At 40.1% G+C, this 21,632-nt stretch overlaps 1 protein-coding gene and 1 pseudogene across 1 annotated transcript in view; one reads left to right on the top strand and one right to left on the bottom strand.

Annotated features, from left to right (window-relative positions):
- USP31 (ubiquitin specific peptidase 31) overlaps positions 1–21,632 on the bottom strand; it is an 83,902-nt gene that overhangs the window by 23,905 nt on the left and 38,365 nt on the right. The window contains exons 2-11 of the mRNA XM_040257778.1: positions 20,830–20,967; positions 19,473–19,561; positions 19,291–19,383; positions 18,491–18,626; positions 16,063–16,207; positions 9,963–10,140; positions 6,463–6,574; positions 5,766–5,860; positions 4,311–4,388; positions 3,559–3,688 (exon numbers count right to left, since the gene is read on the bottom strand). Of these exons, the coding sequence (XP_040113712.1) occupies positions 3,559–3,688; positions 4,311–4,388; positions 5,766–5,860; positions 6,463–6,574; positions 9,963–10,140; positions 16,063–16,207; positions 18,491–18,626; positions 19,291–19,383; positions 19,473–19,561; positions 20,830–20,967 (1,194 nt within the window). The remainder of the gene's footprint in view (positions 1–3,558; positions 3,689–4,310; positions 4,389–5,765; positions 5,861–6,462; positions 6,575–9,962; positions 10,141–16,062; positions 16,208–18,490; positions 18,627–19,290; positions 19,384–19,472; positions 19,562–20,829; positions 20,968–21,632) is intronic.
- On the top strand, positions 1,442–2,623 carry LOC120859271 (annotated as a pseudogene).

Consider the following 21,632-nt stretch of genomic DNA (forward strand, 5'->3'; position numbering starts at 1 on the left):
ATCTGAACTGTTATTTCTGGACCCGGTGACTGAGCTTCCCAAGGAACACTCACTCATTCACTGCAGGATATATTTATTGAAAGCCTTCTATGGAAGGGCTGGACCCTGCAGTACTTGCTAGGGTTATTTTATGACCAGGACAAAGTCTCTTACCTGCCGTGCCCCACCACATGGGCCTCATTTCTGTTTCTCAACCTTTCTTCTACCCAAGGGCCTTTGCTTCTTTATTTACTTGTTTATCCTCACTACACTATAACAGCCTGAGGGCAAAAATGCTGTCTGTCTTGGCCCCTGCTATAACCCCAGGCCAAGCACAGGACCTGGCACATGTATGTACTCAACAAACAGGTACTGAATGAACAAATTCCGATTACAAGGATCACTGAGATGTTTTGTAGAATACCAATGTTGTCATTTGGGCTTCCCTGATAGCTCAGTTGGTAAAGAATCTGCCTGCAATGCAGGAGACCTGGTTTGATTCATTGTCATCTAGTAGATCTGCCCAACTTTAATCTTTGAACATCTCCCAAATCAAAAAAAAAAAAAGCTAAATAGGATAAGGGACTACACAGAGCATGTAATCAGTCAGGTTCAATGTCAATTGTTTTATATAAGCCCAAGATTAGAAAAATATGCCTAATGAAAAACTAGTAAAGGAACTAGCTATTAACTGAGTGGAGGAGAAAAGGCTTAGTAAGAAGATGAAAACTACTTTCAAACATCTGAAGGATAAACAAGAAAACGAAGACCTGTTCTCAATTGTTCTTAATGACCTGAGAGTTTGCCTGTGGGTTGTAGCAACTGAGGACGTATTTCAGGATAACATCAGTCAGTCACCATCAGAGATATCCACAGAAGAAATAGTGTCTCTGACAAATAGCGGCTGGACAATCATCTATTTGAAATTAGGCAGAAGAACTCAACCATTAGAAAAAAGCTTTGAAGACCCTCCAACTCTGAAATTCCATGATTCCCTACATGCAAGAATGAGTAGTAACAATCAGTAGTTGGAATTATGATCCTAAACATCAACTCAAAATCAGATGAACTCTAAGTGCTCTCATCCAGGTTTCTCAAGGTGTCTAAACCTGAAAAGGCTTAAAAACCACACAGGCCTATTGCACAGTGAGCACCAAGAGTGCTTTAGTTCCTTGGTTCTGTAATATCTGTTCTTTTCCTCTACACTAAAAGGGCTATTTATTTATCCTTTTAAAAGTATTGAGAAAGTCAGCACATTATATTAGCTGCATGAAAGGGTATGAATGATCCAGAATATCCTCCCATAAATTTGTTTTATCATGAACTACAGTCGCATCTAACTAAAGATCTCCAAGTTAGTGGTAGCTTTCTAACTGTGTGTTTAATACAGGGTTTTCATCTCAGAATAATAACAGAAGGATTTTTACAAAACTGCAAAGGAAAAGGCACTTTAGCTTTGTCAATGAATCAAAATACACTAAGAGATGGACAGGAAACATTTACTGACACAGCCAAAACATCTCTACATACTAAAATTCATGCTAAACTTGCTGATGTTTTAACAGAAGCAGCAGTAGATTCCATCTTGGTCTTTAACAAAAAAGATAAACATAGTGATCCCTTCATGGTTGAGATCATGGAGATGAAACATAAACCTGAAACTAAGTAAGCTTAATCAGAGATCTTGTTTTGGATGATGGGACATGCCATCCTGATGTGGGGGAAAAAAAAAAGTAAAAGATGCATATATCCTTATATGCAATGTGCCATTAGAATATAAAAAAAACAGAAGCAAATTCTGGCTTTTTAAAAATAAAGAGTGCAGGGGAGAGAGAGAGAGAAGTTAGTAAAGAAAATTCACTAAAGATGGAGTTTAAAAAGTAATAAAACTTTACAAAATAAAGTGTGGCTGTGACTTAAAGGGTGTGCTATTGTTAATCAAAAGGGAACTGACTCCTTCTCCTTAAATGCTCTTGCTACAGAAGGCCTAGTAGCTGTGCACAGAGCTAAGAGCAAGGTGGAGAAGCTGACTCTGGCCTGTGGTGGAGTAGCTCTAAATTCTTTTGATGACCTGAATCCTGGCTGTTTGGGACATGCTGAACTTGTCATGACTACACACTGGGAGAAGACAAGTTCGCCTTTATTGAGAAATGCAACATCTGTGACATTACTGGTCAAAGGACAAAATAAGTACACACTCACACAAATCAAAGAGGCAATAAAAGATGGCTTGAGGGCTGTTACAAAGCTACGATGATGGCCGTGCCACCCCAGCACTGGTGCAGCGGGCGTGGGGGTGGCAGATGATAGCCTTGACTGTATACAAGTCCAGTGTGTAAGGGGCAGGGCCCAACTTGGGAGTCCAAGTATTGCTAGTGAATTGCTCACTATTCATGAGGTTCCTGCTCAGAACTTGGGTTTTGACCTTCAGGAAACACCAGGTTAAGTTCAAGCAGAATATTCAGAATCAGGTCAGCTTGTCGGTGTGGACTTGAACGCAGATGAGCCAATGGAAGGCACACGAGATGACCACTATGTAAAAAATCAGCTTCATCACTCCTGCACTGTAACTGCCACCAACATTCTCCTGGTTGATGAGTTTATGAGAGCTGGGATGTCTCCTCTAAAAGGAAAGTTGAATTGAAGCTTCCCTTGTATCGTCTGAATCATGAAGACTCTACAGAGTGATCCTAAGAATATGGTATAGAATTTTGATCCAAGCCTCAAATGATTTTCAAAAGCATTTTCTTTTCTCATAGGAAAAAATGAGACAACACTGGCACCTATTCAAATACTGAAGTTTTGAAATTATAGTGTATTTTAAACTGCTCTGAATTATACACACATACAGCAGGCTATATTTATCCAATGAACAGGATGTTTTGCTTTAGATTCATTATATAAAAATATGTTAGATAAGCATGTTATCTACCTTGCTATTAAATATTCCTGTTGAAAAAACACACAGTCAAGGGTCCCATCCACTATCTCAGTTACCAAATCCCTATAACCTACAAAGCACCATGCTAAGTGGTCTAAACCATACTGTCCTACACTGTAGATTTACGTCTATATCTACACTCTCCAAAACAAGAGCAACCAGCCACAGTGTCTCCTGAGCCCTTGAAATGTGGCTAATGCAACTAAGGAACTGAATTTTCAATTTTAATTAATTTTAATAAGTCCTGGCATCTATGTTCTCACTACCAAAAAGTTGAGAACCACTGACCTAGTTACAAAGGAAAATAATTTAATCTCAAAGTTAAAACAAAACAAAAAAAATAACTCAATCATTAACTATTAAAAAGGAGGAAAAAAAAGAACTATACAAAGATATGGGTCTAGAACATTTTTTTCCAGAAATTCCAGAAATTTAAACTGCTTTTTGCTAAAGTCCTAAAAGGATTAACACTAAGATGCGTGTTAAGATGCGTGTTAACACTAACACACGTGCAGAAGCTACATAAATGCAACCAATTCTTGAGGTCATCTCGGGCATAATCTATTCTTCTCCAGGGTCATCCCACGCTGGTGCCTCCCTACTACCCTCATCACCCAACGAATGCTGCCCAACCTTACCCGCTCCTCTTTGGTGTAGAGTTGGAAACACTGGGATAAAGTGCAAGTTTGAGGCTGATGGTGACGCTCCTTCTGTAGCCGGACACTTTCTGCATCAGGGATATACTCATCTTCAGTATTTACAAACAAACTGCAATGAGGGGCAGAAAAGCATGTATCAGACGGTCATGCAAAACTGACACAAGAATAAAATTAACAGCTTCACAACCTTACTATAAATTCATAACTGAGAAGATCAATATGTAGGAGAGCAAAAGGGGCAATCCAACTTTTCTAGGATCCAAAATGTTCTTGAAAAGTTCTCAATCTAAAAAGTCATTTTCAAGAAATAATTTGCAGTTGGTTTTTCCAGGACTAGCCACACACTATGCTGATTAATTCATATATTCTTATCCTTTTGTATTAAAGGGCATGCCTTTAGCGTAACTTGAACAGAGTCAGACATGACTGAAGTGACTTAGTAGCAGCAGCAGCAGCTAGAGTTAATGGGCCTGTAATAATAATCAAAGTAATTTGAATATATAGCTTCTGTCTCATTACCAGCAAACAAATGTTCTAAGATTTGGGGATCCAGACAACAGAATGTATAGGAAATAATACATTGCTTAAATAAAGGATTAGCAATACATTTGGATAGTTAGCTAAAGAAAAGAGAGGTTTGTGTTTCAGCTCATTTGAAAGCTCAAACGTATGCTATTAAAATAACCATTAAGACAATTGACTATATAAACACTAAGTAAGAAAATACTTACAAATCTTTTGTCTCTTTGTCCCATTCTACTACTAATTTCACATGAGCAGTACCGCCTGGTCCACAAGATTTTAGTGCCCTATAGGATAGAGAAGAGAGTCACATATTACTTTCTAAATAAATGAGTTTAATTAAATATGTGAACCATCTGAAATCATAGTGCGATTGCTGAAAATCTGCATCATTGGTCCCCATCAGAAAAAGTTTCTGACCATTATAATCTCATATTTAATGATTTGATTACAACTGGACTGAAAAATCCTTAAATTAAAATATTCAACATGGAAATAAAGATACGGGAAGAAATTTAGTACCACACTATAAGGCTATCCATGTAACTCTTAGAGGGTATGATCTTTCCAATTTTTGTCTAATTTCTCACCAAACCAGAGACTAGACAACAATCAGAACGAAGTCTGCCTCTCTCCACCTCCCTCCATACATCATGCCTGGTCCCGGGACTGTGCCCACACCAATGTAAACTATGCCTTCCTGCAAGGGACCCCTCAAGTTTTACCTCATTTATTGCCCCTGAGCTCCTTGGCTCCTCAGCCATCTTCTGAAACACTCAGCATTAACAGTCAATATTACTTCTCAAATACTTTTTATTTTTTTGCCATGTTTTAGATCATTATCTAATCTATTAACTCTAATTTCTAAAGCCAAACAGTGAATTCCTTTCGAACAGAACTATGTTGCATACTTTTTTGGAATCCTGAAATGCAGGCACTTCAATATTTACTGGAAAAGGCATTATAATAGAGGCAATACTGTGTTTTATATATATCCATATATGTGTAGTGTGTCTATGTACACATATGTTTATTATTTTATTAATACAGTAGAGTGTTGTAAGAGGACAGAAGTGTATAAAAAGCACAGAAGTAGCGTAGGGGAGAGACTAATTCTGGGGGCAAAAAGGGGGGAGGGGACAGTGTGAAGAGAGGCTCAAAGGGAAGGAATTATTAACAGAGAGGCTGCACATGGGAAGGCGCATGTAAACCCGTGCTGTTACGTTCAAGCAACCCTCAGCACTTTGATGCTGCTGAAGGTCTGAGACAGTGGGGGAAAGAATGAGGCTTGACAGAAAAGAAGCAGTCAGGGTTGAAACTGTAGAGAAACTGGGCTTATCATTTAAAGATTTCAAGGAGGAAATTGTTATGATTAGAATTCTACTTTGGAAAACTTCAATCTTGGTGAATATGCAAGTGTAATTCATCTATCATCCTAAGACTTAGACCAATTTAGTTGCCTAACATAAGTACTCTAGGTTTTCCTGATTCCAAAAATGATCATAAAACATATCCCACTCAAATATGAATCAAAGTAAAGTAAGGGTTTACTTTCTAAACGAGCCTGAAGAACGTAACACTCTTCTACGGAAATTACATCAGACATCACTAGAAATTACACACAAGCATACATGAAATCCTAGAAGGTGATTTTTTTTTTTTACCTTTCTACCGTCGGGTGGCACAGAGGCTGCTCCTCCTGGGGCAGCAAGTACGTTATTCCCACAACACTGACCACACGCAAACTGAATGGACACACCTGCGTCAAATGGCAAAGGCAAATCAGGTTCGGTTTCTCTTCCAGGGCATGTGGTTCACAGGGGCATTTCCCAGCCAGGTTAGCGGGAAAGCACACTGTTCTACAAAACGCTTCTCTGTAATATTCCGTGAGGTTGCTGAGCCACTCTAACACACTTTAAATATGACTGACCCAAATGCAATTTACATATCAAATGTTATGCAAGACAAGTAACATGCTGCTTTAGCTTAACATTAAGTTTCCCACAGACACCTTAGCAAAGTAGTCAGAATTTTGAAAACATATAGTTTGTCTACAAAATCTCTCTCTCTACAAAAGCTGATCACGTGCTAAACTTTATTAGACAAACATAAAGGAATACCCGGCAGTTCACAGAAAACCTTGCAAGAGCCAGCTCCCTTCATAAAACAAGGGATAAGTTTTCAGTCTGGAAAACCTGAATGCAGATTCTGCTAAGGAGCTTTTCTCTGGGGCTCCCCAACACTCCAGCACAGTGGCTAGTCTTCCCAAGGTCAAAGGTCTGAACTTCCCATCTCACTGTGGTGACTGTTTCTGCATGGGGTACACACATGCTATTCTGGAGTATCGAAAGGCTTACACACCTGAATGCAAACTGTAGGCCTCAAGAAGTACTTCATCTTCTCCAAGATTTCCTTCTGCAGAAGGTCCCATGCTATTGTCTTCTCTAAGTGCAGCACAAAAGGTAGTCCAAATCTAACATACAAAAATAACTGTCATCCACCTTAAAAAGTATGACAATTCTTTCAATACTGTAACTCTCTTCTCATGATCTTTTTAAATAGAATCACAATACAATTAGTTTTAGGGCAGTTTTCAAAAGAAAGCAAATAGGAAATTTAATACTCTTAAGTAGATGAAAAGAATCAGAAGAGAAACTGAGATTCATAAATGAAATTTAACAACTTATACACCAAAATGGCTTCCAATAAAGTATGCTACCATGATACTAGGTGGTCAGATGACAGAATTAGTGGAGACAGTGAGGAAGGCAGGTGGGCGTGGACGTGAGTCTAGAAAATAACATGGATCAAACACGTAAGGGGTTAGGTGCCAGAGGAATAGAGAGAGAGGGCTGGGAGGCCTCGCAGGGAGGCGGCCATATCCTGGTGGTCTGATGAGGAAGACACTGGCAAGCAAGTGACATTAAAAGTCAGCTCTAGTCAAGGGGAGAAGCCATGTGGCTGCTGCCAGGTTTCCTATCCCATGCTGAGCTCACAGGGAGAACAGAGCTGTGGTTCTCAGCCACGCATACAGGCTGGTATCAGCAAGGGAACTTTAAAATACAGTGATGCCCATGAGATTCTGCTGTAATCGCTCTGGTCTGTGGTTTGAGTACTGAGACTGTTTTAGGCCCCCCCACCCCAGGTGGTCCTAAGATGCAGCCACGGTGGGGAGCACTGGTCTAGCCTCAACTCTCACCCAAGCCCCAGCCATTCAGACCTACTTGCTGTTGCCTTGAATGCATCCAATTCACACCCTCAACAGGCAGTCAATTCCCTCAGCCTGGAAAAGCCTTGTCACTCTTAAGCTATTTCCTACTCAACCATATAAGGACCCAGTGGTACCCCGAGCTCTGCGAACCAAGCACTGCTGCATTGCAAATACCACTTGCTTATTCTGCCTCCACCAATAGACTGCGTTATCTGATTGCAGACACTATGACTGATTTATCATACTAGCCCGAAGAGCCGATGCCTAGAAAACAGTAGATGCTGAATGAATGAATGAAGAAATGAATACACAGACTGAGCCTGACTTAGGCCAAAGCAGAGGTGCTAATGTCACCAAGAAACCTGCTCCTAACAAGTACCAGTTTACTCACAGTAGAATTCAACAGTAAGCCCACCTGCTTAAAAACAACTGTGATTTTTCATATGACAATCTCTTTACTTTTAAGAGACCAGCATCATGAAAGGGATTCCATAAGTTCTTTATTTTATATTAAGTCTGATGAGCTGCCTTTCCTTCTGTCCTTAAACATGCCAAGCTCCTTCTAATTTCAGCATCTTTTCCAAAAAATTTTTATTCCAGTACAGTTAATTAGCAATGTTGTGATTCAGGTGTACAGCAAAATGAATCAGTTTTACATATACATATATCCACTCGTTTTTTAATCCTTTTCCCACATAGGCTAGAGTATTGAGTAGAACTCTGTGTTACACAGTAGGTCCTTATTAACTATCTATTTTATAAATATATTGATAGTTGTATGTGTATGTCAATCCCAATCTCCCAATTTATTCCTCCCCTTCCCTTTCAGCCAGTAATACCCGGAGAAAACCCTAATCCAAAAAGATGCATGCACCCCAATATTCATTGCAGCACATTTGCACTAGCCAAGAATGGAAGCAATTTAAATGTCCATGGACATAGGACTGGACAAAGATGTAGTATATGCATACAATGGAATACTGCTGCCAAGTCGCTTCAGTCGCGTCCGACTCTGTGCGACCCCAGAGACGGCAGCCCACCAGGCTCCCCCGTCCCTGGGACTCTCCAGGCAAGAACACTGGAGTGGGGTGCCATTGCCTTCTCCAGTGCATGAAAGTGAAAAGTGAAAGGGAAGTCGCTCAGTCGTGTCCGACTCTTAGTGACCCCATGGACTGTAGCCTACCAGGCTCCTCCACCCATGGGATTTTCCAGGCGAGAGTACTGGAGTGGGGTGCCATTGCCTTCTCCAACAATGGAATATTACTCAGCCATAATCTCAGCAACTTTGTACTCAATGTCCCCTCTTCATGAGATCCTTTCCCCAGAGGCTCACATAGCTCACAACTTCTCACTTGGCTTGGCCCAGCTACTGCCTCCTCAGGAAGGCCCTCCCTCACTTTCCTCATTAATGGAGTTTTGCCAGATGGCACCCCACTCCAGTACTCTTGCCTGGAAAATCCCATGGATGGAGGAGCCTGGTAGGCTACATTCCATGGGGTCACTAAGAGTCAGACACGACTGAGCGACTTCACTTTCACTTTTCACTTTCATGCACTGGAGAAGGAAATGGCAACCCACTCCAGTGTTCTTGCCTGGAGAATCCCAGGGATGGGGGAGCCTGGTGGGCTGCCGTCTATGGGGTCACACAGAGTTGGACACAACTGCCATGACTTAGCAGCAGCAGCCAGACCCCCACCAGCACATTCTATCATACCAGCATGTTTTAATATCTTCAAAGTAACAATGACTGTCTGAAATTAAATGTTTACTTGTCTTTAGTGGCTCTGTCCTAACTAGGTTGCAAGCACCAAGAGAATACAGATCCTGCTGTACCCCTAGTGTTTAGAATAGTGCCCAACACACTATAAACACTCGCAACACTCGCTAATGAACATCATAAATATACAAATCAACACATTTTGCATTTATGTTATTTTCCATTCTTAAATAAGAAACTTATTTCAAAACAACATTTTAAAAGGTTAATATAAATGCTACTCTAATATTAGAAACACTGTATCCTTCCTCCCCGAAACACATCCATATGTTATTACTACTCTAGTTACATTACTAGTGTGATAATGTTACTTTAAAGACAGTCTAAAACTCCCATAAATCCTTAGAGAGGGAAACAGATTTAAGAGAGAGATCTAACTCTCAAATGTCTGACTAAATACAGCTGAATGAACAGTGGTGCCATTTGCCGGAACAGGAAATGATGGGAGGGTCAGGTTTATAGGGAAAGACAATGAGTTCAGCTTGGAACACAAGATTGAGGTGCACATGCCCTCCAAGCAGCTTTGTTAAGATTTTTTTTTTTTTTAAGCTATAAAGAAAGTAGCTGGATACAGGTCTAGAAGTCTAGGGCTCCAGGAGGATCCTGAGCTGAAAATACAGATAAGAAATGTGCCTCTGAAAACTACGTGAGCTTGAAAGCCATCCTAACTCAGATCCTATCATCCTAATTTTATATTCTCCCCGTGTCAACCCCCTCAAATCAGGTCAACTTACACACATGCTCTTTCTAAATATCAGAATCAAAAATTAAGTACTCAAGAGTAAGGATTTTTTAATCCCTACTTTTTAAAATATTTGAAAATGTTAGGCTTTTAAAGTCTCTATACTTATTGGAAAGTAAGTTGCTTGTCACCTTTTCCCTTGCTGCCCAGTGCAGGCTCGATTGCACACTAACAGAACGATCTTGTCGCTTCCTGCTCTTGAGAGGGGCAAGTCCGCTTTCCCCTGCTTTGCTGCTGCTTGTGTAGAAGACAGTCTATAATGATCCAAGCCAAACTTCAAGTGGTTTAGGTTGTTGTTTAAATGAATTCCTAAAATAAAATGAAAACTTACTTTATCTCTTCAAATGTCTTTTTTCTTTCATTATAAAAAACACACCCATCAGAGAAGTTAAGTTGTCATTATGTTATTTACACTGCAACTGAATGAGGAACAAATGACTGACTTCGAGATTACTCATCCAGCCCTTAAAAAAAATTATTGGCATCCATTATATCATTTAAACTAGCCTTACCTACCTTAAAAACTGAACATTAAAACAATTCACGTCAATGAATATTGGTTTTAGAATGGCAAGTCTGCAGGATGACTCTCCAGGACAGACTTAAAGTGAGTTCATACAACCAGCAACCAAATTTTTTTTAATAAACAATAAAGACCAGTATATGTGGAACAATCTTCAATATTCCAAAGGCAGCTCCTTTTCTTTGATTTAGACCCAGGCGTCTAAGACGCTCACAGCCATTACAGAACTTTAATCAACTAGATTGGATTGATCTACAATAAAAAGTTATGACCAACCTAGATAGCATATTGAAAAGCAGAGACATTACTTTGCCACCAAAGGTCCGTCTAGTCAAGGCTATGGTTTTTCCAGTGGTCATGTATGGATATGAGAGTTGAACTGTGAAGAAAGCCGAGCACCGAAGAATTGATGCTTTTGAACTGTGGTGTTGGAGAAGACTCTTGAGAGTCCCTTGGACTGCAAGGAGATCCAACCAGTCCATTCTGAAGGAGATCAGCCCTGGGATTTCTTTGGAAGGAATGATGCTGAAGCTGAAACTCCAGTACTTTGGCCACCTCATGAGAAGAGCTGACTCACTGGAAAAGACTCTGATGCTTGGAGGGATTGGGGGCAGGAGGAGAAGGGGATGACAGAGGATGAGATGGCTGGATGGTATCACTGACTCAATGGACGTGAGTCTGAGTGAACTCTGGGAGTTGGTGATGGACAGGGAGGCCTGGTGTGCTGCAATTCATGGTGTCGCAAAGAGTCAGACACGACTGAGAAACTGAACTGAACTGAAAGTGAACAAAAATATATGTTTGACAGGCACAGTGCTGGCCTGTGCAGGTCTTCAAAATCCAGGTCTTCGAACATGCCCCAGAGCAGAGCGATCTGTCAATCAGAGGTACTGAGGAATTCAGCATCTAGTACAAGTCTTACACTTAGCTCAGTAAGTGCTTGACTAAATAACTGCTCATTTCCTTAATCCTTTGGAAGGATAGCCTAAGGAAATGATATGTCAACTGGAGAAAAGAAGCCCTCCACCACCACCACACCAAAGAAATAATAACAGTATTACCAGAAGGAAAATAAAATAAAAGCTGGTTTACACAAAAGTATTCATAGCAATACTCCAGCAATAAGCTAAATACCCAGCAACAGGTATTCAACAAATTTATTTTGGTATTAACTATGCATTTGTTGAATCTAGTTAATACCAAATAAATTCCAAATTAACTAGAGTCTAAAAATGAGAACACAGAAACTAGAAATAAGGAAGAATTGAATCTTCACCAAGCTAGTAAAGAAAACCTCTTGAGCTTAAATACCATAAAGAAATCACGACAGAGCAGCAGGTTTCACTTCATAACCATTTTAAACTTTGGTATGAGAAAATGCTGAATTTGAGACAATTAATGGGCTCATTTCCTAGGTTCTTAGCAGAGGTAAGGTTGGCAAGACCTGTTCTGCTAAAACTGATCAGGATTGCCTAATGAGATGAGAGGATACACTCAGCTGCTGAAAAATCAAGCTCCACATTCAAAGTCTAGCCCCACCATTACCAGCTGTGTGACCTGGGCCCCTGACCTCTCTAAGTCTCAGCTCCCTCTCCTGTAAAATGGGGAAAAGAATAGCCTCGCAGGCATCAACGAAATACTGATGAGGCCTTTGTAAAGAGCAGAGGCTTACACATATTCGCTAAGTGCTATATTCTCCCAACAAAGGCACTTATATAACCATGGACCTCACCAAATTCATTTATAAATAGAAACAGTGTTAACCCTAAGCAACTGGGATATGAAAGGGGATCTGGGGAAAGGCTCTGACCATGTGTTAGGAATTATACTCATCTTTCTGGGTACAGAAAGATGAAGCAAAATGCAGTCCCAGCTACAAAGAATTTCACAGTATGGTAGGAAGGACAGAGAAGAAACCAGCATTTCCACACAACACGCTAGTGTCAGAGGTTAGCAGAAGCGACACTGGAACACAGAAGAGCAGGAGTCGGTCTGCCAATCTGGGGCTGGGGAAGTGAGGACAGGCTTTCTGGCCTTTTACTGCAATGCAACTAAAATTAGAAAACAACTTTTAAAAAAAAAAAAAAAAAACAAGAGCATATGCCTGAAAATAAAGAGAGAAAACTAAATCCTAAGCTGGCAGTGGGGAAAGCTGACCAACCCACAATGCAGAATTACCACAGGTTCAGAGACTAAAGGCACCAGAGACCTGTGGAAGCAGAGGTGAAGGAAAAGAGGAAGAAGAGAACTGCCAACGGGGGCACCAAGGCCATTCAACAAGGAAAGAAAAATCTCTTCAACAAATGGTACTGGGGCTACCAAACATTCACATGCAAAAGAATGGTACTTCACACCACACACAAAGATTAATTTCAAAAGAATCTAAGACCTAAATCTAAGAGCTAAAACTTACAGTTTTCTTAGAAGAAAACAGATAAATCTTCATGGCCTTGGCTTTAGTGATGGATTCTTGGAAATGACATCAAAAGCAAAAGCAACAAAAGAAGGAAAAGATAAACTAGACTTCATCAAAATTAAGGACGTTTATGCATCAAAAGACAGTATCAAGGAAGTGGAAAGATAACCCACAGAATGGGAGGAAATATCTGCATCATATATCTGTCAAGGGTCTAGTACCCAGCAAACATAAAGAACACATAACTCAAAAACAAAAAGATGAGCAACCCAAGTTTAAAGGAGGGAAAGGTCTTGAATAGACATGTCTCTAAAGAAGAAATGGCCTAAAAATGCATGAAAAGATGACCAACATCATTTATCATTAGGAAAATGCAAATAAAAATCACAACGACATATCACTTCACACTCACTAGGATGGCTAAAATAACAACTATTGGCAAGAATGTGGAGAAACTGTAACCTTCATATATTGCTGGTGGGAAGGAAAAAATGATGCAGTTTCTATGAAAAACAGTCTGGCAATTTCTCAGAAAGTTAAACACAGAATTATCATATGACCCAGCATTTACACTTCTAGGTATATACTCCCAAAAAAAATGAAAATAGGTATTCAAACAAATACTTGTACATGAATGGCCACAGCAGCACTATTTCATAATAGACAAAAGGTGGAAATTTAAATGCCCATCGACAGACAAATGGATAAAGAAAATGTGGTATATACATATAACAGAATAATATTCAGCCATAAAAAGCATTGAAGGACTGATAAATGTTATAATGGATGAACCTGGAAACATTATGCTAAGTGAAAGAAACAAGTCACAAAAGGCCACGTATTATATGATTCCACTCATATGAACATCTAGGCTAGAAAAATCTACAGAGACAGAAAGCAGAACAGTGGCTGCTTAGGACAAGTGGGATGAGGAGACTGGAATGTGTGCTTAGGGGAGACAGAGTAGGTGTTAATGAAAGCTGCAGAAATCAATTTTCAGCAGAGCAAACAGGAGGGAAAGTACAAAAGCATGTGGCATGTTCAAGAAATAAAGAGTAAATCTGGACAGGGTACATGGGAAAGAAGATGGAATATATTAGGTTGGTGCAAACATAATTAAGGGTTTGTAGCATGAATTTTAAATCATTGTAACTAGGCTCAAACATATCTTTATTCATCAAAATAGGAACCATTATAATCAACACATTTTTGCCAATAAGAAATGTTTGTTTATTCCTGTAGCATAAAAACTCTTGGAAAGCATTTTCTGCATCCTATTGATTGTGGAAGCATTTTCCCTGCAAACAGCTGTTGAGATGCTTATCGAGTGGTAGTTGGTTGGTGAGAGGTCAAGTGAATATAGTGGATGAGGCAAAAGTTTGTAGACCAATTCGTTCAACTTTTGAAGCGTTGGTTGTACAAAGTGTGGTCAGTTGTTGTTGTGGAGAAGAACTGCGCCCTTTCTGTTGACCAATACTGGTGGCAGGCACTGTAGTTTTCATCAATTGCTGGGCATACTTCTCAGATGTAATGGTTTCGCCAGGATTCAAAAAGCTCAAGTGGCTCAGATGGGCAGCAGACAACCAAACAGTGACCGTGACCTTTTTTTGGAGCAAGTTTGGCCTTGGGAAGTGCTTTGGAGCTTCTTCTCAGTCCAACCACTGAGCTGGCTGGTCGTCACCAGCTGTCGTTTACAATCCACTTTTCATTGTATGTCACAATCTGATCAAGAAATGGCTCGTTGTTGCTGTGTAGAATAAGAGAAGACAATACTTCAAAACGATGTTTTTGATTTCCAGTCAACTCATGAGGTACCCACTTATTGCACTTTTTCACCTTTCCAATTTGCTTCATATGCTGAATGACCACAGAATGGTCAACACTGAGTTCTTCAGCAACTTCTCATGTAGTCGTAAGATCAGCTTTGATGATGGCTCTCAATCGTCACTGTCAACTTCCAATGGCTGATCACTAGGCTCATCTTCTAGGTTCTCACCTTCTTTGTAAAACACCTTGAATCACTACTGCACTGTACATTTGTTAACAGCTCCTGGGCCAAATGTGTTGTTGGTGTTGCAAACTGTCTCCACTGGTTTACAACCCATTTTGAACTCAAATAAGAAAATCACTCGAATCTGCTTTTTGTCTAACATCCTTTCCATAGTCTAAAATAAATACAAAATAAACAGCAAACAAAAAAACACAAAGCAAGAAACACACATTAAAATGATGTATAAAGGAATCACCACATTTATTTAGAATGTATTCCAATTTATCAAATGGCCAATTTCAGCAATGCAAAAACTGTGATTACTGTTGCACCAACCTAATAGTAGAGAGGCTAAAAAAAAAGCAAGGCATTCATCCAAGGTATTTAGATTTAAATGCAGACAAAAGGGGCCAGGCATTCTTCCAAGGTATTTAGATTTTACTGCAGACAAAAGGGAACCACCAGGACATCAATAAGCATGTAACATGATCAGAACTCTATGTAAGAATAAGCCTGGTAGCACTGTGAAGAAATAATTGAATAAGAGAAAGCCCAAGGGTAAAGAAATTACTAGAAAAGCCCAGTTGAGACTGGTCTGCACCGTGTCAGCAGCAGTAGAATGAAGAGGAAAACTACAGAGTATTTGATCAGTTGTGAATTTAAGTCAAAATCCAAGAGAAAAGTACTTGGGCCAAGCTTGGGTGAAAAGAAGGACAGTGATACTCCACAGAAGAAACACAAGAGGAGCTAGAAAGAAATGCTCAGTGTGAGATGCTGCGGAGCTCTAAGCAGAGATTCCAGTGGACCGCTGAAAGTCAGGGCACGCAACCAGAAGAAAAGTAGGGGCTAGAGGAGAGTTTAGTTCTAAAAATCACCAGTGCAAAAAACTGATAAGACTGGCAGCAGTTCTCAAACTTTCACCTGCATCAGAATCACCTGTTAATTGACTGCTGGGCTCTGCCCCCAACGTTTCTCACTCAGTAGGTCTGGAGGGGCACCTAAAAATTTACATTTCTCATCAGTTCCCAGGTGACACTGATGCCTTGACAACCACTGGAGTAGAGTAAAAAGAACAGAAGCCCTAGGAACTGAAGATCCTAAGGCCAGGAACAAAGTTCTTTACAAGAATTACCTTCTTCGAGGGAAATATGTTACCTAAAATGGATACCATCATAAAAAGGTATGTTAAGTGTATTTCACCACAATTTCAAAAAATTATACCATCATACAATAAGCTAAAAGAGTAGACAGTTGTTAAACCTGCAAACCCAGGTGGTATTAGGGAAACAGATGCTCATTTACCTCTTTGACTGAGAATTCCTTCAGGCCTAAATATTTCTGGAGTCTCAAAGGCAAAAATGCAGTCACTTTCATGGACCGTTTCCAGGTCGTCTGTGTCACAGAAGGAACGATGGAACCCATCATAGTACATTTCTGTTAACACAATCTAAAAACGGGAAAAACGCAAACAGTTGGGTGACTGGACAGTCATTAAGAATTGATCTCCTAATCCAGCCATGAACTTCTCCAGATCAGCAGGCCTGCAGGGGAGCTGAGGGCTTGGAAACACCTCATCATGCCCGGGGGATCTGCCCTTAATAAGAGAGTCTTGGAAGCACAATATCCTCTGTGGTTTTATAACAACAAACTGATTTCAGAGTGCTGGGGCACTATATCCAGCTTTGGTGAAGAGAGGCAGCACTTACAAAGTCTAAAGCCCTTGTTTCACAGGGAGAAGAAACTAAAGAGAGATGGAGTGACTTGCCTAAGGTTATACAACTATCCAGCCTCACAGCAATGATAAGAGTCTACATCTGATTCTGAGATTTTCTACCATTAAATTTTCTTCTTTTCAGATTAAAAAATGTCAAATAACCTAGAGATTTGTATTGGAAAAAAAAGTAAATGGACTCAAATGCCCAACAAAAAGAACTAGTTAACTATACTATAGTTCTACTGGAATTATAAAGTTCTTGCAAAGAATAAGCTACAAATATTTGCACTAACATGGAAAGATCTCCTAAGTAAATAGTGAAAGTCGGAAAAGAAAAGTATGAGTACACGGTTCCATTTTCATAAAATAGTAAATAAAGTATATGCACAAGACAAAATATAAATGAATATATAACACAGTATTAAAGTTAATAAGCCTTAGTTCTAAGATCCTTAATACAAGGTACTTTCATTTTTACTAACTTTCATTAAGCTTCTGAAATGGCTGACTACTTTATAAAGAAAGAAAAATAAAAGATGGGGAAAAAGACAACGGAGACATGTAGAGACCTCATTACACGCTCAGCAGCACCGTCCAGTGAAAAAGTACTGGACCAGGCCTGAAGAGGTTCCAGTTCCGGCCTGCCACCAACCAGCCCCATGACCCTGAACAAGTCACATGGTTTCTCTGGGCCTCCTTCAGATGAGGAGGTTGGACTAGGCTCCTAAGGCCCCCTCTACTATACAAACATACTAGGAGTCAATGAGGTGAAAGGGGCTTGGTGGCACAGTCCACAAACAATCCAAGAAAAACAATCCTCTCACATTTTTCTTCTAATGATTTTAATGAACACACTGTTTTCCTGCAGGTGAACATCCAAGTATACTTCACTTTCTCCAGCAAGCTGAGGTCAAAAACAAACTTGTAATTATACCACTCACTTAAACAATGCAAAAAGAGCCAGACAGCACTGCAGGCTTTAAAGATACAACCAGATTAGCCTCAGACACACACCGAAGCCTCCCTCTCTCTATCTTTCCCCTCACCTTGAATTTACAAAAAAAAGAAAGCATGAACGAGCATTTCAAAGTAAGGAAAACCACGAACATTTTATCAATCTGCGAGTACTTGGCCTACAAAAATATGAAATACTTGCTGCATCAGGGCAACACTGCTGGTGGTATTTGTTTTACTGCAATACTTCCCAGATGAGGTCACAGGAGGCGAAAATACTAAACACCTTCATTATTTACATGATTACATAGCAGCATTCAGAAGTTATCTAGGGAAAAGCCATTCAGCCACTGAATCATCTTTCCTTGGTAAATTTTAAATAGGGAATTTTTTCCGAAATAAAACTCTTAACAGTGAATTGAGTAAAAGAGGTATGTAAAAGTATGTCAAGTCACAAACAGGCCAAAATTATTCTGGGTCAATACAACTGTGTATCAAATATTTACCCAAAAAAGAAAGGTTGGGGGTTGGAGGGGGTTACAACTTTCCTTTCTCTTATCTAAACAAGGTAAAACACTCTAATCAGAAAATAAACCACACTGACCCCTGTATGTACAGTACTAACAATATGCTCATTCTTTTCACCATAATGGGAAGGAATTTTCAAGAACAACTGGTTGGGTTTTCTAAGCCTCTGACCTTCAAATACCACAGGATGCTCTTCCTGTGGCCCACATGAGCATCCATAGAATGATCTAAGGTGGTGGTGGTTTAATTAATTCTACTCTATAAACAAAGCTGAAAGAAGGTCTTGGTGTAAAGTCACAGCTTTTCCTTTTAAATATATATATACACAATTAAATGAAGCATGGAAAGTTTTGTGTGTATATTTTTCTCTTTTGGATCTTGATGTTTTTATCTTTCCTTTAACAGTACAAGCAACTAGTTTTAAATTTCTATCCAACCATGTTTGGCTGAGAACTGTTAAAAAAAAATATTCCAGAAGAATAGAAAGCAATGTTTTTGTCGCTCATATGTCATCAGTCTTAGCCAGCTTATTACCTGATCAGTGGGGATCTTTGTTTCCACGGACACTGCTTCCCGAAGTCTGGCGACAGTCCCAGACAGAGGCACAGCCACGCCAACCCGCATGCAGTGAGAGCATTTCCCCTCATACACTACGGTGACATAGAGAGGCCTGTGCAGATCAAAGTCAGATCTTCTCATTAGTCACTTACTTCAACTAAAATGAACGAGCAAAACAACTTTGACATGAAATCAACAGCACTAAAGCGAACCCACACCTTCAGTTGGACCCAGGCAGAACTATCCATCGATAATAACTCGAGAGAACCGGCTCAAGATGGCAGAGGAGATGGACGTGTGCCCACAGGCTCCTGTGAGAGCGCTGAAGAACGCCTTGGAAAGGGCAGCGTTTCTAAAACCACCATACAGCGTACCAATACTTGGTCCTGTGCCTTGTGGTTTCTTTAAAACAGCGTAACTTTTTTTTTTGAGGAACAGTTCAAATAAAACAGCTAATTTAAAAGTGTAATGCAAGGTCTCTAGAGGCTCCAGGAGGCACTCGACAACCTTCTCCAGCTCCCATACTACAGGTGGACAACCAGCTGAACAGAATACAACCAGACCAACCAAAAAGACTTGCCTGCCCCATGTACCTGCCGACCCTACAGGCCCAGACTGGCATTTATAAATTTCTCTAAGGCCTTAATAATGCCTGCATTCAATTTATCACTAATGCTATTACTTGTCTAAATATGTAAGAAGCCCCGACAGAGGAACCTACGGAAGAAAAGGAACATATAGGAACACAGGTTTAATTTGATTAACTCTGTTCTTACCTTGTGTGGGGTAGAGGAATTGGCAAAGAAATGCAGAGGAAAGGATCAAAGGTGTTGCTCTGCTTCTGACAATGAGGACACGTCAAAGAAGATCTTCAAAAATAAGAATGTAAGACACTCCCATTAAGATCACCTCGAACTATATAAGCAGACAACATAAGGGAAATTTAATTTGCTCATACCTGTATTGGGCTTGAAAAAGTTCTTGTACAAAAGTGCTACAGACAGGAAAAGATGGTCCCTCAGGCATCATATCAGTCTCTGATGGTGGCTAAAAATAATAAATAAAGTACAACTTCACAGACTAGAAGTGCCAGGTCTTAACTGATGATGAGCCTAAAGATGTCACAAATGTCCCAGACTGCCTTTGCCAGATCTGCATCAGATCCAGATGTTTCAGGGAAAGGCATCTGCTCAAGGAACCAGAACACAGCTGCCAGGACGTGGGTCGCATGGATTCATGGCCTCACAGGCTCTCCCAGACACAGCGCTTGTCCGTCTCTCCACACCATCCAGGCCCTTGGGCAGTCCTTCCCCTGAGCGCTGCAATCCTCCTCCTGCTCTCAACAGGCTCCCTCCAACCTCTTCCAGGGAATAATCTCAACCATTCAAAAGTACCAATTCCTGCCTAAAGGGAATTTATTCTCTAGCACCTATTAGCTCTGCTGCCTACTTAGGCCTAATCATTCTACTCACATTTTACCTAAGTTTTTCATCCCCCTCCCCATCACCACAGTTAGTTACTGAGCATCAGGTACCACGTGCAGAGAGAGCTGCAAAAGGCATAAGGATACAAAGAGAGGTAAGACACAGCGCCTGATCTTGAGTATGTCTTAATCTGGAGGGAGAGTCAGCTACAAGCGCACAGTCATATGACAGTACAGAATGTTCAGGGTCAAAGGACCTTGAATCAGAATAATTTAACAGCTTACCAAAACTAGAAATTTAAAATCTGAGGTATAGAATAGAATTATCAAAATTTTTTAAAGCTATGAGAGGAGAACAACACTTTATTTCCATTACATAAATCATTTTGTCTGTCATATTAAGACTACATTAAAAAAAAAACTGATAATGAATCACTGATTTTCAGTAAGAATATTCTAAGGGTTCAGTTCCTACACTCAAGTCTAATCCTAACAGCAGAGACATTCACACATTTCCTCTTTGTGTGTAGATCACATTCCAGTGATCTACAGACTATGTCTCATTGGAATAGAAGGCAAATTTTTGCTTTAAAGACAGTTTACTGAGTCTAATGTCAGTCTAAAGGTATACAGGCACATGTGTCCCCTCTCACGAGTGTAAGCTCCTTGGAGACAGCGACTCTTGTTCCTGACAACTGCCAGCACAGTGGTGGTGGCCGCAGTGCAGCGGGAGACAGCCTCTAAGTATCCACGAAACTCACTTAGTCAATTTCACAGTATTAACTAACTACAAACTGCAACAACTACCCAGAGGAGGTTTGGAAGAATTTACACTCACTCCTTCCTCCATCCAGCTCAGCACTCCCTGAGCGCCCCAGGGGCGTGCCCTTACCTTCAGAGGAGGCTGGCCACTCTGCTTCACAGCGTGATTGAGGTCTTCGTGAACTCGGTCCAAAAGCCACAGCAGAAACTCCTGGGCATCGTGCTGGGAATTTCCCCGATACTGCAGTGCATTCTTTGACACAATACTCTAAACGGGTAGATAAATCAACATGAATAGTGAGTTTCTGGCTTTAAAGATAAACCATCCATAATCCCAAAGAGGAATGCAAGATCTCAAGGGTGTTAGTGAGTACTTCCTATAAAGACAGCAGATATGAAACCAGAAAAGCCCCACCTGTGCACCAAAAACTTTTAAATGCACCGACCCAACAATCCTGCTTTTAGGAACATGGTCTAAAGGAAACCATCAAAACAGCATGCTAAGACCTCTAATAGAAAAAAAACTCACTTCTAATTCACTAATAGAAAAAAAAAAACAAAAAAAAACGGTTGAAACTTGAACATCTTAAATATAAGAACTGTTACAAATACCAAATCATTATGTTAACTTGCAACCAATATGTTATATGCCAATTATAACTTCAAGTTTTTTTAAAGTAAAAGAAAAAATGGGAATTGGTAAAAGTATTTATTACAGTGTTGGATGATAAGCCAAAGTATAAAATAAGTCCACATAAGGTAAATGACTGAGTAAATAAGTAGGAAGAGGCAAATCTCCCTTAAAGAATAATTCTAAATAATGTGTCAAGAATCTCTCCTCCAGGAGCTGGACCTTAACCCCCATAACCCCAACCCTACCACCTTGACTGTGACAGTGACTTGCTTCCAAAGATTCTGGTCTTTGCAAAGAGG

This window comes from Oryx dammah, unplaced genomic scaffold (assembly GCF_014754425.2).
Source record: "Oryx dammah isolate SB20612 unplaced genomic scaffold, SCBI_Odam_1.1 HiC_scaffold_2, whole genome shotgun sequence".
Lineage (NCBI taxonomy): Eukaryota > Metazoa > Chordata > Mammalia > Artiodactyla > Bovidae > Oryx > Oryx dammah.